General features: G+C 43.1%; 1 protein-coding gene across 1 annotated transcript; it reads left to right on the top strand.

Moving 5' to 3' along the window:
• The first annotated feature begins 1455 nt into the window (after positions 1–1455).
• Positions 1456–12911, top strand: LOC110979332 (heat shock cognate 71 kDa protein-like). The gene is made up of 10 exons (XM_022235034.2): positions 1456–1616; positions 4879–5088; positions 5629–5834; positions 6216–6368; positions 6821–7098; positions 7253–7530; positions 8128–8366; positions 8954–9116; positions 9887–10119; positions 10923–12911. The coding sequence occupies exons 2-10, from the start codon at positions 4887–4889 to the stop codon at positions 11136–11138; spliced, it is 1968 nt and encodes a 655-aa protein (XP_022090726.1). The 5' UTR covers positions 1456–1616; positions 4879–4886; the 3' UTR covers positions 11139–12911.
• The last annotated feature ends 2357 nt before the right edge of the window (positions 12912–15268 follow it).

Genomic DNA, 15268 nt, shown 5'->3' with positions numbered 1-15268 from the left:
TGTTAAATTAGCCATACAAGTTTCCCCACACACTGCTTCGAGTATTATAAGTTAATCGGGTATTATAATTATGAATGTTAGATGCTAAAGTAAAACAAGAATTAAAACTGGAAGGGAGTAAATTGTGCATAAGTTTGTACATGGATTTTCTCAGATTAAGTTCGCACAAATGGATACATTGCAATAGGTTTAATTTAACAAAGGAGCAGAATGATCATGATAGGCAGCACTATTCAAAATAATACGGACCGCTTTTGTAAAGTGGGTATTCTCTAATAGTATTTAAAATTCTTAGGCCATGGGTGTCCCGAATCATTGGAAAAAATTACAAGGAAGTGGGGGAAAAGGGAAAGAAAGAAAAGAGATTAAAAAGGGATGATTGGGCTGAAAATCAGTTTAGTAGGTATGAAATACTTTCGCCTTGGAAATCATCCCCCTCTGACAAAAGACGACGCCCATGTCTATGACGTCATACCAGGTCCAATTTAGAAGCCAAAAAATAAAGATATATTTACTATGCACCAAACCATGTTTGTGTTCACGTGGCATCATAAAATTCCACAATAAGGACCTGTGTTGATCAGCAAGGCCTTAAATCAGCTTTCAAAGCCCAAGCATTCTTTTGAGGAAATACGTCTTACTATATGACGCTACTTTCCGTGAAGTTGATAGACGAAAACACTAACTGAAACCTTTAAGTGATGTGCTGTAGGTTACTATGTTTCAATGTATAGGTTAATGGTCGATATTCAAATGCGAAAACTGATTTAGACGGCCTGGGATCCCATTGGACTGAATCAAAGGCAAAATGACACTGAACAGCTCTGTCCGACGGCGACTTGATTGAACTTGTCCAGAAAGCAGATGGCTGGACGATGGTTGAACAAAGGAGTTGGGAACAAACAGAAAGCAGGGTGCCCCTTTGTGAGATTGGAATAGGTCAAAGAACACACACGCAACCCATGGGGACAAGTCTTAAATGGGTCTAAATTTTAAAGGAGCATCTCATAACTGATTCGGCCATGATGATCTAGCCGCCGTGCGTGTGCCCGGCCGGAAGTCGTGAAAACTTTGACGTCAGAATAATTATGCATGATATGCACGACCTTTCGCCACGCCGATGGTGCTATCACGTGGTACATTTTCATCCAATGGCTGCGGCTGTGTGATGTGAAAATAAATTCTTAGTTAGCAGACTGGATTGATTTTGAAAAAAAAAATTAAACTACGGCGTAGCCTCTCACCTCATGAGGAGTTTCATTATATACATTATGTACAACCCCCAACAAATTTGCACATGTTCATCAGTAAAATTAAAATTGAATATACCCCCATACGTTTTGTATCGGATTTTTCAATTGGATAAGAATGGCACGTGGTAGATGCTTCTCGAAATTTCTGTGACCTTTGTCTCGCACGTGCTCACCGCGACCGCGCCGGCCGGCTTGCGCTTGACGTCACACATTTAAAGAACTGACAAAGTACGTGTTCGTATCCTGTAACTGGTTCGCTAATCGGTCGGAAGTTCCCGAAGCTGGAAGGCCTACATAACCAAAATTTCACCATTTTATAGATTCGCCTTCAGTTGTCATTTTTGTGTATTTACGAATAAAGAGGTAGGTACATTTTAGGGAAAAAGTTAGTTTTATACGCTTGTGTTATGGGAATATGATGAAGACTTCAGTTTTGATCAGCTTTCGTCAAATCACGCTATCGTTAGTTTGTAACTTGATGTTGAGTAACAAGAGGCCGTGGCGCCCACATGCAGCCCACATGGCGATCAAAAGATGTCTCACATATTTTTGCGAAGTAACAAAGAAGTGCACCCTTCATAGGTCTATTGGGAAGTGGTTTTATCGTAAATATCCTACATCATGTCCTACTAGTACTAGTCCGAGTAGGCTAGGCCTGAGACTCTGCAAGTCGCATCTCACATCCATGCACTTTTAGTTTTAGGCCGTGAGAATGAACATGATGAACATCCCGGATTTCTGTCTGGCATGTTTGGACAATTTTGAAAACCCTTGCTCGAGACTGTTTTCATTATTCATTTGGCCTGTTCATTACTTGGACCAAAAAGCAATCACCAACCTGTCCACCATGTCCACAGTCGTGAAAGTCAATACTGTAGTAATCTCTCAGTTGTGAAAGGTCTATTCAAACATTGAGGACGAGTACATTCATGGTATTCTCTGCGTCTACGGTACGAGTGCACACGTGTGTACATTCAGTGCATGATAAGTGGCGCCATGAACTACGCAGTGCACAACGTAGGTGCATACACCCCAAGCGCGATACCCTCGCACGTACGTAAGCACGCGTTAACTTCTGTCATTACGTGGTGATCAATGCGCAACAAAAAATCCAAATGTACCATTGAAAAATGGCAGAGAGATATGCCATGGCTGAAACAAGAAATCAGTTGGAAGACATCGTCCTTTACTATGAGTTGGTTACGTGGGTTGCAAGAGGCAAAAATCAAAGCCGTTTGAAATTTTTGTAATGGTACTGAATTAGGCCTATTTATTTTTTGCAAGTCAACTTCATCATAATGGTAATCAAATGACACTTTGACTATGATTAGCAAATTTGCTAATCGATTCTATTTTCTTATTTCCATCACTGAAAGGTAAAAAAAAATTCCAGTCTTTGTAACTTGACACTTAAAGGGCGTACACTGCTTTTTTGTTATTTGGTGTAGGTGTACATACACGTAATGTTAAGGTTGGGTTTTCAACGACATTCTTAATGTCGGTCAAAATGTCGGATTGGATCGGAGGCCGGTCGATGTTCTGATTAAAACATCAGACAGCAGATAAAACCCAACATCCGATAATCCCTTCGAATGAGTTCACCTGTTCTTGTACATTTGATCACAAGAAAGCACAAGGCGAATGCTTATCATTTCCCAGGTGTGGAAGAAAATTTCCCGGAAGATCAAAAACGGTGATGTAAACAACGAATGGTCTTGGAACACTGAAATGATCATACCCATGCTTATAATGGCTTAAGTTTTTGTTAGTGTATTTAGGTAAGTTTTTAAATTTCTCTGGGGGTAATGAAACCAAGAACAATGAGGCCTGTAACAGCCTGACCAGTGTTAACAGGTGCATGGAATTGCTCTGAAATGTTACGATGTAAGAAATTTCAGAGGGAAACAATGATTGGAGTAGTTTTCAATTAACCCAGGGCTCGAAATTGGGCTAATCATCACTGGAGCAAGTACTTGCTCCCTAGACAGCTGAATTTGTCAGTTTACAGGCAAAAGTAGCTCCAATACAATTTTAAAGATATATGTTCAAGAAAAAAAAGCAAAGACCCTGGTCCTTGCTGTTGGTTTTGTTTAAATTAATGACACTGATAACTTACGGCTTAGACTTTAATTTAACAGATATTAAAGCCTGTATCGAGTTATTTTGGGGGGTTGCACATGACGTACATGTACAACTAGTAATGAGTACGCAACCAACTGGAACCTCAACTGGAACCAACTTTGCTTAGCGACGCTATGCAAAAAGTCGGGCACTGGGCCTTTATTACATGCATATGCAGACAGACGTAAAAGGGTACTAACTGCAGCATTGAGGCATTTTTGAAACGAGTGGATTAGGCTGAGACTTTGGTTTCGCTGGTTCCAGCTATTTTGGAGCATGGTTCAAAACCACATGCTCAAGCTATGACTGGAACCAGCGAAGCTGAAGTCTAAGCCGAATCCACGCGTTTGACTTGAATTTATGCACGAGGGGCCAGTTTCCTACAATCGTGACACAGGCAACGGGTATGCGTGTGTGTGTACGTTCGTGTAAGTGCATGCGAGACTGCGGCGCGTGTTCAGTGACATCGTAAACAAAATTGTACCATGTTCCGTGACAAGGCTGATCCGAAGTGAAGTAAAAAAGTTCCGGTATTTTCATGACAAAAGTAGAAACAAACTTTAAAAATGTTCAGGTACATGAATCAAACAGGCGTTAGTACTTGCGCCCATCATTATGATTACGGGCGCATTTCTGAGACAAATGAGTGCATTTTAGCAACCTGCGCCCATTAATTTTGATCCCTGAAACCGATGCAAAGTTGTGGAAAAAAATAAAATTGAAAACTTGCGAGTGCGTTTTAAAGTCACAGGCTCTGCAGGTTCACCTGCTCCAATCAGTTCCTTTTGATTGAGAACACAAGGCTATATTTCATGTTGCAGATGATGTCAACTTTTCATGGATACATGTACGTGTATATGGTACAGTATATTCACGTACAAGTTTACAAACAGATTGAATTTTTAATGCGTGTTGAAATCAGGATATCCTGATTACAGTAGGATTCCTGTCATGGGGATCCCACTCCAGGAAATGCAGATGTGTAAGAATATGGTATATATGTGCTCCAGTACTGGTGGTTTTACTGAATTTGGCTATTCAATTTTTTAACAAACTATACATTTATTTAGGGCATCTGGAGCCCACTGTCTCTGTGCTGCATGTGTCTAATCTTTGAGGCAAGCGTCGGTTCATGTACATGTAGAACCTTGAGCTGTTATCGATGAGAACATGCTTTCTTATTGAATTCACTGGCAGTGATAGTAGCGCAGATGAGCTAACACTCTACCCTTTCAGAAACCTCTGAAATATACTGGTACCAATGCCAAGCATGTTTGACAATGTGCAGGCAGTGGTAAAGCATAACTGGTCCCAGGATAAAGGACGGGGATGCATTGTCAACCCCCAATTCCCCAAACATTTTGTCTAGCTAAGTGCAAGCCTTGGTGAGTCGTTTCATTGATTACTCTACCGTAGGCCGCATATGTTACTCACAGTTAACACTTGTGTGTAAATGTCTTGAAGTTTAAGGCTGTAAAAGTTTCTGAATTGTTAAATTTCACAGTTAGCAATATGGCCGCTCCAGCTGTGGGTATTGATCTTGGCACCACCTACTCCTGCGTTGGCGTTTTCCAGCACGGCAAAGTGGAGATCATCGCCAATGACCAAGGCAACCGGACCACCCCAAGCTATGTGGCCTTCACCGACACGGAGCGTCTCATCGGAGATGCAGCCAAGAACCAGGTGGCCATGAACCCTACCAACACTGTCTTTGGTAAGACAGAATTCCCGAAACAGGACTGCTTACAAAGCGGACACGATTGAATCACAAGTTATTTGTCAGGTCGACAATGGGTCTGCCTGCTTTTTAAAAAAATAAGCAGATCAGTTGACAGAATCTGCTAAATCATAGTTAAACACAGACAACTTAAAAATTCAAGTTTGCTGCCAAGTATTTGCTTTTTGTTGGTTTCTTTCCCAACAAGTAAATACATATTAATAACGGTTGCTGTTCTTCTGTTGTAAGCCTGTTTTGTGCAAAAACATCGTATAATATTACTCTTAAAGCAAACGTGATTCCTAAGTGACCATTACACTTCAACTTAATTTCAGACGCGTCCAGCCACATCTCAGTTGAAGTCGCGCAAGGGAAGTTGGGCACTTCTGTAAAATGTTTTACGAATACCAGCCGCTCTTTAATTTTGATTTGATTTCTGTGAACATATCCCCTTGTGTCTTGACTTGCTCTGTCAAAATCGTCCGTGTTCCTTAGTAGACATATATATTTGGCATTGCTCTTGTTTTGTGTGTTTAGATGCAAAGCGTTTGATTGGTCGAAAGTTCAATGATCCATCCGTGCAGTCGGACATGAAGCACTGGTCCTTCACCGTCGTAGACGATTCCACCAAGCCCAAAATCAGAGTTGAATACAAAGGCGAAACCAAGACATTTTACCCTGAGGAGATCAGCTCCATGGTTTTGGTCAAGATGAAGCAGACAGCGGAGGCTTACCTCGGAAAGGTTTGGAACCCTGTCCTGCTGTTTCTGCGTATTTTGTTTGTATCTTGTTTGGTTTTTTGGGGGGGGGATGTAATTAGGTTTGGGTTTTTCTGGTTTGTTTTGCTTTGTTTTTAGCTCAGTGTTTCCTGTTCTCATATGGAGGCATTAATTTTTAACTTGGCAGTTGCTTATGGAGTCATTGAGTGTAAAAGCGCTATTATGTGATGCCCCATTTCAAAGACCGTGTATTTGCTAGGGTGTCATCAGTTATTCATTATTATAGCAGTCTAAATAAGGCAGTGTTTGTAAATAAAGTGCCAAAATTTGCAGGTGCCTACTTGCTTTTGCCCAAGCTTATGTCACCGTATGACTTTGGTTCACTTTTGTGCCTCCCATCAACAGACTGTCACCAATGCCGTGATCACCGTCCCGGCTTACTTCAATGACTCCCAGCGCCAAGCCACCAAAGATGCCGGTGCCATCTCTGGCCTCAATGTCCTGCGTATCATCAACGAGCCCACCGCAGCTGCCATTGCTTACGGTCTGGATAAGAAGGTACCAATGCCCGGGCAGTTTCCTGCATTGAGGGGACTGTTGCTTTCGTCCCCGTAGCTTGTTCCAACATGTCCTGTCCCGACAAGTACAAAAACCAAACGTGTGTTCCTGCCTCTGGCAGTAGAAGTGGACAAAAGAGGAATACATGTACACGTCCCCTACCCTTATTTTTTTATTTATTTATTTATTTGGCAGATACCTTTCCATTGTTTCCTACTTCTTTGACCGCCCTCAAGTAGTTATTAAATTTCAAGACAGAAATTCTCATTAAGACTATACCGGCTGACACATTTGGGCTCGCCTCCTCCTGGGGCACCCCCACTTTCATTAAATGATTGACCGGGCTCTTTCCGTTGTCATCTGTAGGTGTACATGTTATTCCCGCCCGCAGCCACACCTGGTCACTTTTACTTTGTTGAAATGTGCCAACTGAATTGGTCTTGGTCTTGTAGGTTGGCGGCGAGAGGACTGTCCTGATCTTTGACCTGGGCGGGGGCACATTTGATGTGTCGGTGCTGGTCATCGAGGATGGCATATTTGAGGTCAAGTCCACTCATGGGGACACCCACTTGGGGGGTGAAGACTTTGACAACCGGATGGTCAACCACTTCATTGACCAGTTCCAGCGCAAGCACAAGAAGAACTTGTCGACCAACAAGCGAGCCCTGAGGAGGCTGCGCACGGCCTGCGAGCGAGCCAAGAGGACCCTGTCATCCAGCTCACAGGCCAGGTGAGTGGATGTGCCCCAAGCAACGTGGCTGTTGATTGTCAGGCATGAAGATGTCCGGAAAAAAATGCTTTGAAATTCAACACTGAACGAAAATCTGCATTCGTGGTATTAATTTATTCATGATATTTTGTCTGCCACTCCCCCCCCCCTTTAGCATTGAAATTGACTCGCTCTTTGAAGGGATTGACTTCTACACCTCCATATCGAGAGCCCGCTTTGAAGAGCTGAATGCGGATTTGTTCCGAAGCACCCTAGAACCCGTGGTCAAGGCCTTAGCCGATGCAGGTGTTGAGAAGAACAAGATAAACGACGTCGTTCTCGTCGGCGGCTCCACCCGTATTCCCAAAATCCAGAAGTTGTTGGAGGACTTCTTCGATGGCAAGGATCTGAACAAGAGCATCAACCCAGACGAGGCTGTGGCCTACGGAGCAGGTGAGACTGCATCCGGATTACCGGGCTGCAGCTGGCGGGAACACAAAGTCTATGGGAAAAGGCTGCAGCCACCAGCCTAGCCCTAACCATGCTGAACCCAACAAGGTTACGCAGGATTTCAATGGTCCCTAGGGGGTTAGGGTTGACTTGCAGCTTCCATAGGCAAAAGTGTTTTTCAAGCTAAAGCTAAGTAATGCAGACATGACCGGTGATGGTTAAATAACATTTTTGTGTGTTTTACCAACCATCTTTTTATAATGCACAAAACAAACTCCGTTATGTCATCACTGCATATCAGATCAGTGTATTCTAGCAGATCAACTGTCTTGGTCCCATAGACTGACCTCGTTTTGTAATTTTCTCTTCAGCAGACAGCTGAAAGTGTTCCTCCGCCAGTCAAGACTTGGCCAAAATGCCAGTGTCATGTGAACATTAATCCAAACGTAAACATTTCTTTACTTCCAAAAATCAATGCTTTCTGTCATCCATGCAAATCGCAGAAAAAGCTTTGAGCTGTCATCCATCGTGAAGAGAATTTCCAGGCCCAGGCTGACTTTCTGGGTGGTTGATGTTGCTTGGTTTCCTCACTCGTTACAGCTGTGCAGGCGGCCATTTTGCACGGAGACAAATCGGAGGAGGTGCAGGACCTGCTCCTGCTTGACGTGGCGCCACTCTCGCTCGGACTGGAGACCGCCGGCGGCGTCATGACCACGCTGATCAAGAGAAACAGCACGGTCCCGACCAAGCAAACCCAGAAGTTCACCACCTACTCGGACAACCAGTCCAGTGTACTGATCCAGGTGTACGAGGGGGAACGCTCCATGACCGCAAACAACGTAAGTCTGGAGTCCCCTTCCAGGCAGCCATTGTGCTTTGCAACTTGCAACTTACCATTCCGCAACCAGGCTGAAAGATGGTATTCAGACTTTCAAGCATTCCTCTACCCCACGTTATCTCCTTGTCCGGGTGATCTGAAGCATAAAAATGTGTCTGCAGATCACTTTAGTGGTTAAGAGCGGCGAAAGTTGTGAAGTTTGCATTGTTTGTGTTTATCTTGGGAATATTTTACCGATAACGGCTTATTACCCTCTAGCCTTGTAGATTTGTGTGTCACAGTAAGATGATGCATCAAGTGTTAATGAGTGACTGGTCCCAGTCAGTATGCATGTTGAAGATTCTGTTGGAAGGAGAAGTGAGCATGTAGTTATAATAAACTTAAAGTAAGTTTGGATATGAGAAAATTTGGCCATTCGTACTATCGTGCCTTGCCTCAAAAAATCATGGTTTTATTCAAACTGCACTACTTACATGAAAGAAGTACAATAACTTAAAAGTAGTTGATAGTGGATTGGCTGCAGAACTGGTCATGGAGTGGTCATGTGACTCCAGATTTTTTTTTCTTGGTCAATCTTCAATGTTGCAGAATCTTTTGGGCAAGTTTGAGCTCTCTGGCATACCACCGGCACCACGAGGCGTCCCGCAAATTGAGGTGACCTTTGACATTGACGCCAATGGCATCTTGAATGTGTCCGCTGTCGACACTAGCACAGGCAGGGAGAACAAGATCACCATCACCAACGACAAAGGTGAGGCGGTAGTTGCTTGAATCTGGCCTTATCTTCAGTTTGCTATTCTTACTTCTGGCCGTGAAACAAAGGATACCTCGAATGTTCCCCTGGCACTGTGCTCTCAAGCCTCAAAGAAACTGTAGAGAGGTGATTGCAGTTTTAAGAGGTTGTTACAACACTGCAGCAGATTATGAAGGGAAGACCCACAGAGTCAGGTTGGCACCGAGTACCGAGTGAACATGCCAGCCCAGGTGGGATTTGAGCCCAGTCCACACCGGTGGAAGGCAGGGATATGAACCGTTGTGCAGCCGTGGGTGCTGTGGTGATATGCATCTCTTGAGAAGAGATACGAAAGGAACAAGATTTCTGTTCAAGATCCCAGACTTACTGAAACCCTGTACTTAATGGATGTGGTGCTTTTCTGCATGAGTCACAGGTTTTAAGGAACCCTAACTCTCCGAGTTTTTGTCAGTTGCCAGGTGGCTCTTGTGATCGTAGTGCTGGGTTATTTCTTTACCAGCATCTTGAAACCACTTAGTGCTTTCCAACTACTGAAGAAGAGAATTTCCATGGGAATGGCATATTCAACCTTCATTACAAGATGCTAACCTTTTTTTTCTTTGCATGAAGTCAATTGGATTCGTACCTGTTCAAATACTTCTTGAGACATTTTGAGTAACGCAGCTTTAATTTGAAATTAATTCCCCCCATTAAAGAATTCCCATGACACTGCCCGAGTTAGTTCAAGTTGGAATTAAGCTCATTCGGAGGTGTTTATATTTGCCTAGGTCGTCTGTCCAAAGACGAGATTGAAAAGATGGTGGCTGATGCTGAGAAGTTTAAGGCAGAGGATGAGGCCCAGCGGGATCGCATTGCCGCCAAGAACGGCCTGGAAGGTTACGCCTACAACATGAAGTCCACCGTCGAAGATGAGAAACTAAAGGACAAGATCAGCCCCGAGGACAAGCAAGCCATCCTGGATAAATGCAAGGAGGTCCTTGACTGGCTCGACGGCAACCAGGTAAACTTGCTGGTGCAACCTCCCAAATTACCCCCTACCTCCAAGCTTTCGGTCCCTGCTCGCACTGCGAGCAGAATGGATTGTAAGATAACAGTAGCAGATACGAATTGGCAGTTGTGTCAGATAACACATCTCTCTTCGATTCACATTTCACTTGCCATGGATTGCCTTGTCCTGGCTGTGTTTTCAGTTCTGGTAATCATTTGACCTAACTCATAAATGGATTTAGAATTTTATTGAATGGCTAAACATCCCATCCGTGTAACTGGTAATTGGTGAAAGCAGCTGAGGCCGATACAATCTGTGAAAAGCTGTAATACTGACAGTTGCATAATATTGCAGTTCTACACCCAGTCATTAAAAATTACCGATAGAACATTGTGGGGTTTCCCCTTGCACAAGCCCATGTCATTTTTTGGGTCGGTTACATGTATATCTGGTTTTTTTTGGTTGATTTTTTGTAAAGGCGACTAAGAATGCCCTAGTGGTTAATTTTTGTGACTTGCCAGAAGGTTATGAGTTTTGAATCCAGCAGCTGGACGCATGTCATTACTTTGGGCAAGGCTCTTTGTCCCTACTTGCCTCCCTCCGTCCAGGTGTAGAAACGGGTACTGGCATTGGATGGGGATTACGCTGTGATGGACCAACATCCCCATCCAGCGGAATAGGAACATTCTCAGTTGTTTTATTCCAAGGAAGATGGAGACGCTTTGCTTTTGCGCTTTCATGTTGTTTAGGCTCAAAGTACAGAGCTGCAGGTCAGGTTTTAATCGTTGATTTGGCTTTCCCGTCTTCATTCTCAGATGGCTGAAAAGGACGAGTTTGAGGATCGTCAGAAGGAACTGGAGGGGATCTGCACTCCCATCATCAAAAAGCTGTACGAGGCAGCAGGGGGTGCAGCAGGGGGTATGCCCGGGGGTATGCCCGGAGGTATGCCCGGAGGTATGCCAGGGGCAGGTGGGGCGGCGCCTGATGCTAGCACTGGCAGCAGTGGACCAACCATCGAGGAGGTCGACTAAATGTCACCCTCACCAATGGGGCTCATTGTTTTTTTTAATGTAGAGGGATACTGTAGTGCAGGGTACAGTAAGTTGTCACTTAGTGCGGGTCTTGTGGCACAGGTACGTGGTGTGAATTGGCTAGCCATGACACATGTACAGCACACAGACATATTGCTTCCTAGGTGTCAGTGTCAGATGAGTCATAAATTGTCCATTTTCACCTGCTTTATTCTCTATTTGAATAAAAAAAAAACCAAGTTTTGACCGTTCGTCATCTGCATTCCAAAGCAAGACTAGCATAGAGTGACTACCATGCTTGATAAGTCAAAACATGCTCGATGTATGCAACACAACTTCTCTGACGTGCACTTAAAACTCAGTGGAACCTCTAAACCCACGTAAATGAAATTTTTCTGTGGCCGTTTATCAGAACCATTGACAATGTCTTGCAGTTTGCGGGAAGGGATTGGGAGGCCCTTGAAAAGCATTAATGATTTACAAAGTTTATGTGTGTTATTAAAGATGCTGGGATATTAAGCGTTGTATCACCTCCAAGACTTGCAGAAGTTAGGAGTAATAATAACTATTACGTAGGTCTTCTTTTTTTAAACACCAACTTACTGTAGAAATTCTGTTTTGCATCCAGGACGTTTTCAGTGACCAATGGAATTGTTTTCTCTGTTTCTTTCAACACAAATTGTAATACGGGTTAAGACCCCCTTCTGCCAGGTACACAGCACAGTGTCATTACGTCTGACATCTTTCGCGACACCGGCTGACTGTAGCAGAGCCTACCGAGCTGTGTGTATGTTGCATATTGAAGAGTGAAAGATAGTTGCTAAATACGTTTTGTGACAAAAGGTGTGTACAGTATTATCTCAGTGGAACAAAATCTCAAACAGATGGTATCACAGACCTAAAATATACGTCCTGAATATATTTCGTCAGTAAACCTCAGCTTTCCTTAAGGTGCGAAAGTCACCATCGGTACAAAATACAAAGCCAGCCAAGGTGACATTTGCAGTCAAAAGGAGAATGACTGGGTGTGGGAGAACTGTTTGCTTCAATAGAGCGAGGCAGTTTTCCGGAAATCCTAAGATAGTTAGGTGATAGCCAGCTGCATTTCCTGACCGGTGATGTATTGTGCCGGACATCAGTACCCCAGAGGGTGGCCAGTGTTGGGCCATTAATGCTCATTTGCACCAGTGACCTGTCCTTCAGTGGCTAAATACTACTGTGATGTGAAGACACATACACATGTCAAAGTGTTTGCGTAGTCCAGTTCCTGAAGCTGCTTAGTAGAAAGTACAGTTAAGCTAAAAACCAGCAACACCTGCAACATCAATCTATACTGGTAGCTTCTTGCTTAGTGAATTTCTGTGCTTACACTTGTATGAAAGTTACCTTTTCGGATGTAATTTTAGCTGTAACCAAGATATTTGCTCTGAACGTGAATGTGTGTGTGTGAAATATGGTTACGTGGGACCCAATTGACGCGTCCAGGTTCTGCAGTATTTTTTCAACCAACTTGTGCAATGTGTAAGATTGTCAACTTTTGTATGGCAGTACATACATGTATGCACATATTTATTTTGGAATCCTGGGTTGTTCGTTTGTGTCCCCCAAAAGACATGAAACCCAGGTTGTAATTTATTACGTTTGTCTTGTGTTGATGTCCAAGCAGGGGTAAAGTGTTAAAGCTCATTGTTGTCATGGTTTCTGGACAGCCCTTCGGCTTCACTTTGTCATTTCTTTGATGTTTTGTGATGATAAAACAATTTTCTCAGAAAACACGATGTTAAACTGTTGGCTTTTTTGTACCCCCTCCCCGACACTAAACTGCTCTGCTGCTTTTCATCCACTTCAATTAAATATTCATTTCCCCGCGGCCGCTCCGACCTCCAATAAATCCTGACCATTTCTACCCAAATGTTGACAAGAATCAAAGTTACATGCATTTGACTGTACATGTAATACCCTGTGCAAAGCACTTATTTGCAGGTTCTAGAACTAAACACGCAAGAGTAAAATACATGTACTTAACTACACGTATACAGAATTGTACACAAGACAAGCTCATGTACAGTGTACATGGGCGGTAGCGAAGCACATTGAGCGCCGTACAATATTGGTCCGCCGGTTATTAATTCCATCGGTATCTGGTAAAAACGCCGTTACATCTTGTACCAATACACATCTTCATCTATAAGTTTTGAATGTCTCAGTACAATCTTACAGCACTAACAATTGCAGTAATAGTCATTCGTGTAACAATCGATCAAACCCGAATATAATTATTTGGCATGTGGTGAGATACACCAATTTATACAGATCAGATCAACTGAAGAATAACAACTGCTGTCGAGACTTGCACTAGAACACACATGATGCTTCCAGCAATTCATAGTTTACATGGTAACAAACATTACATTTTAGAAATAGCATTCGTATGTACATGTACATTCGTGGCAACAAACAAGGACCATCTTTAACCTAACGATAAGAGTCTGTCTTGTGAAACATTTAAAACATTTACTAACCCCTAGCTAAATCGACTGAAGCTTGAATAAATAAAGCCGGTAAGAGCCGCACTCGCAATATAGGCCTACATGTGGTTTTCGACTTCTTGCGTCTCTCAAGTTGGCTCCATGAAATTACAAACATTACGGCTGTTTATAAATATGTGATATGTTTATCATCAAAAACGCTGAAAGCTTCTTACTTCAATGATGCAAACAAACAAAAATACCTTTCTTGCATGCTGCTTGAATATGTATACATAAGCATGAATGACGAACAACTGCAGTAGGGAAAACGTTCCAACTACTCCATTACGTCTTTTCTTACGTACAGTGTATACGCGTTTACACACTTGCCTAAATCGCCTAGTGATTTCAAACATCCCATTTATGATGGAATGAAAAAAAATAATAATAATGCTTGTGTATTTATCGAGCCAAAAGTATAAAGATCTGTACTATGCACAAATTACGCTTCTAATACCAGATGAACCCACCTCTGATTGACTAGTACATAAGTTGAAAGCTGAAGAAAAAGTTATACGTTCTACAGATTAGGAGTACAAGGTCACTTCCTCGGAGAAACGCAACGTCCAGGGAAAAAAAAGATAAAAATTCTAAAATGCGCTGAAAACCTGTACCCAAAACAGTCAGCGCTCTCCTCCGTGAAGGAGAGGCTTCACCTTGAGCAGCTCGAATACAGTATTATTCTTAAGATAAAACAACAGTTCAGTTGTGAAGTGCTCGCTAGAAATGATTTACTTTACTCTTGTTCTCCTATTTAAACGACCCATGTTACGTAACTTTTACACGCCACATAGCATCTGGCTACGCATAATGCGTTGCCCAAATTTCAAGGACAATTATTTCCCGCTATACTACGAACCGCGGGAAATGGTCGGTATACTCAGTTATCTGATTGCATAATAACAATTTTAATTCCCCAGATTTTGGCAAGCTTTTGCATAGCGGCCACCATCCCTGGATTAGACTGGATTCCTTTGCCACGCCCTTCTTATCCCTTGATAATAGTGTATTGGTGGAAGGCGTTTCTTATGTTAAGAAGCAAGCTGTTTCTTATGTTTCTTATGTTAAGAAGCAAGAGCGTGTAATTAATATGGAGAATTCAAATTATGTATAGGATATGAGAACGAACTTGGCAATGGGCGACACTGATTTGAATATGTGAGCTTCGTTTAAAAATTTGGTATTTTGGCGAAGTGGTAGGTCTGCAATGTTCAAATACTGGTAAACATGAACTGCGAGACACCACCTCGAAGTCCCAAAGAGGCCTGGGCTTTGCAGAGAAAGAGTCGGTTAGTGGACCGTCTCACTCGCTCTCCTCGTATGCTTCCACAGATTTCTACCCTCGCTGAAGGTCTTGCCATAGGCGGGTTAGCCACCCTGCAAGAAGATGAAGTGGGGAAATGGAGGCAATAAAGACCGGGCAGAACCATCTTCCGTCCACCCTGAGTGACCATATACTAGAGGCTAGTTCTGACGGTGAGGGAGGCGTCTATTTGCCTCCTCCCTCATGGCCTCTTTGGTTTCTGTACTGGACCCTGCATTCATCACACTCTACATGCCAGGGGCATGGCAGCAGCTGTCGTTGCATCCAGCAGCAGTGCC

The sequence above is a fragment of the Acanthaster planci genome, linkage group LG08, assembly GCF_054643075.1.
Source record: "Acanthaster planci isolate LZ-2023a linkage group LG08, COTS_SCS, whole genome shotgun sequence".
Taxonomy (NCBI): domain Eukaryota; kingdom Metazoa; phylum Echinodermata; class Asteroidea; order Valvatida; family Acanthasteridae; genus Acanthaster; species Acanthaster planci.
Note: the sequence above shows the minus strand (reverse complement) of the source record. Positions and strands in the feature narration are given on the sequence as shown.

Coding starts and splice junctions, on each gene's coding strand:
- LOC110979332 (XM_022235034.2), top strand. CDS start 4,887: ATGGCCGCTCCAGCTGTGGGTATTGATCTTGGCACCACCTACTCCTGC. Junction 6,369..6,820: donor CTTACGGTCTGGATAAGAAG/GTACCAATGCCC, acceptor TTGGTCTTGTAG/GTTGGCGGCGAGAGGACTGT. Junction 8,367..8,953: donor GCTCCATGACCGCAAACAAC/GTAAGTCTGGAG, acceptor TCAATGTTGCAG/AATCTTTTGGGCAAGTTTGA.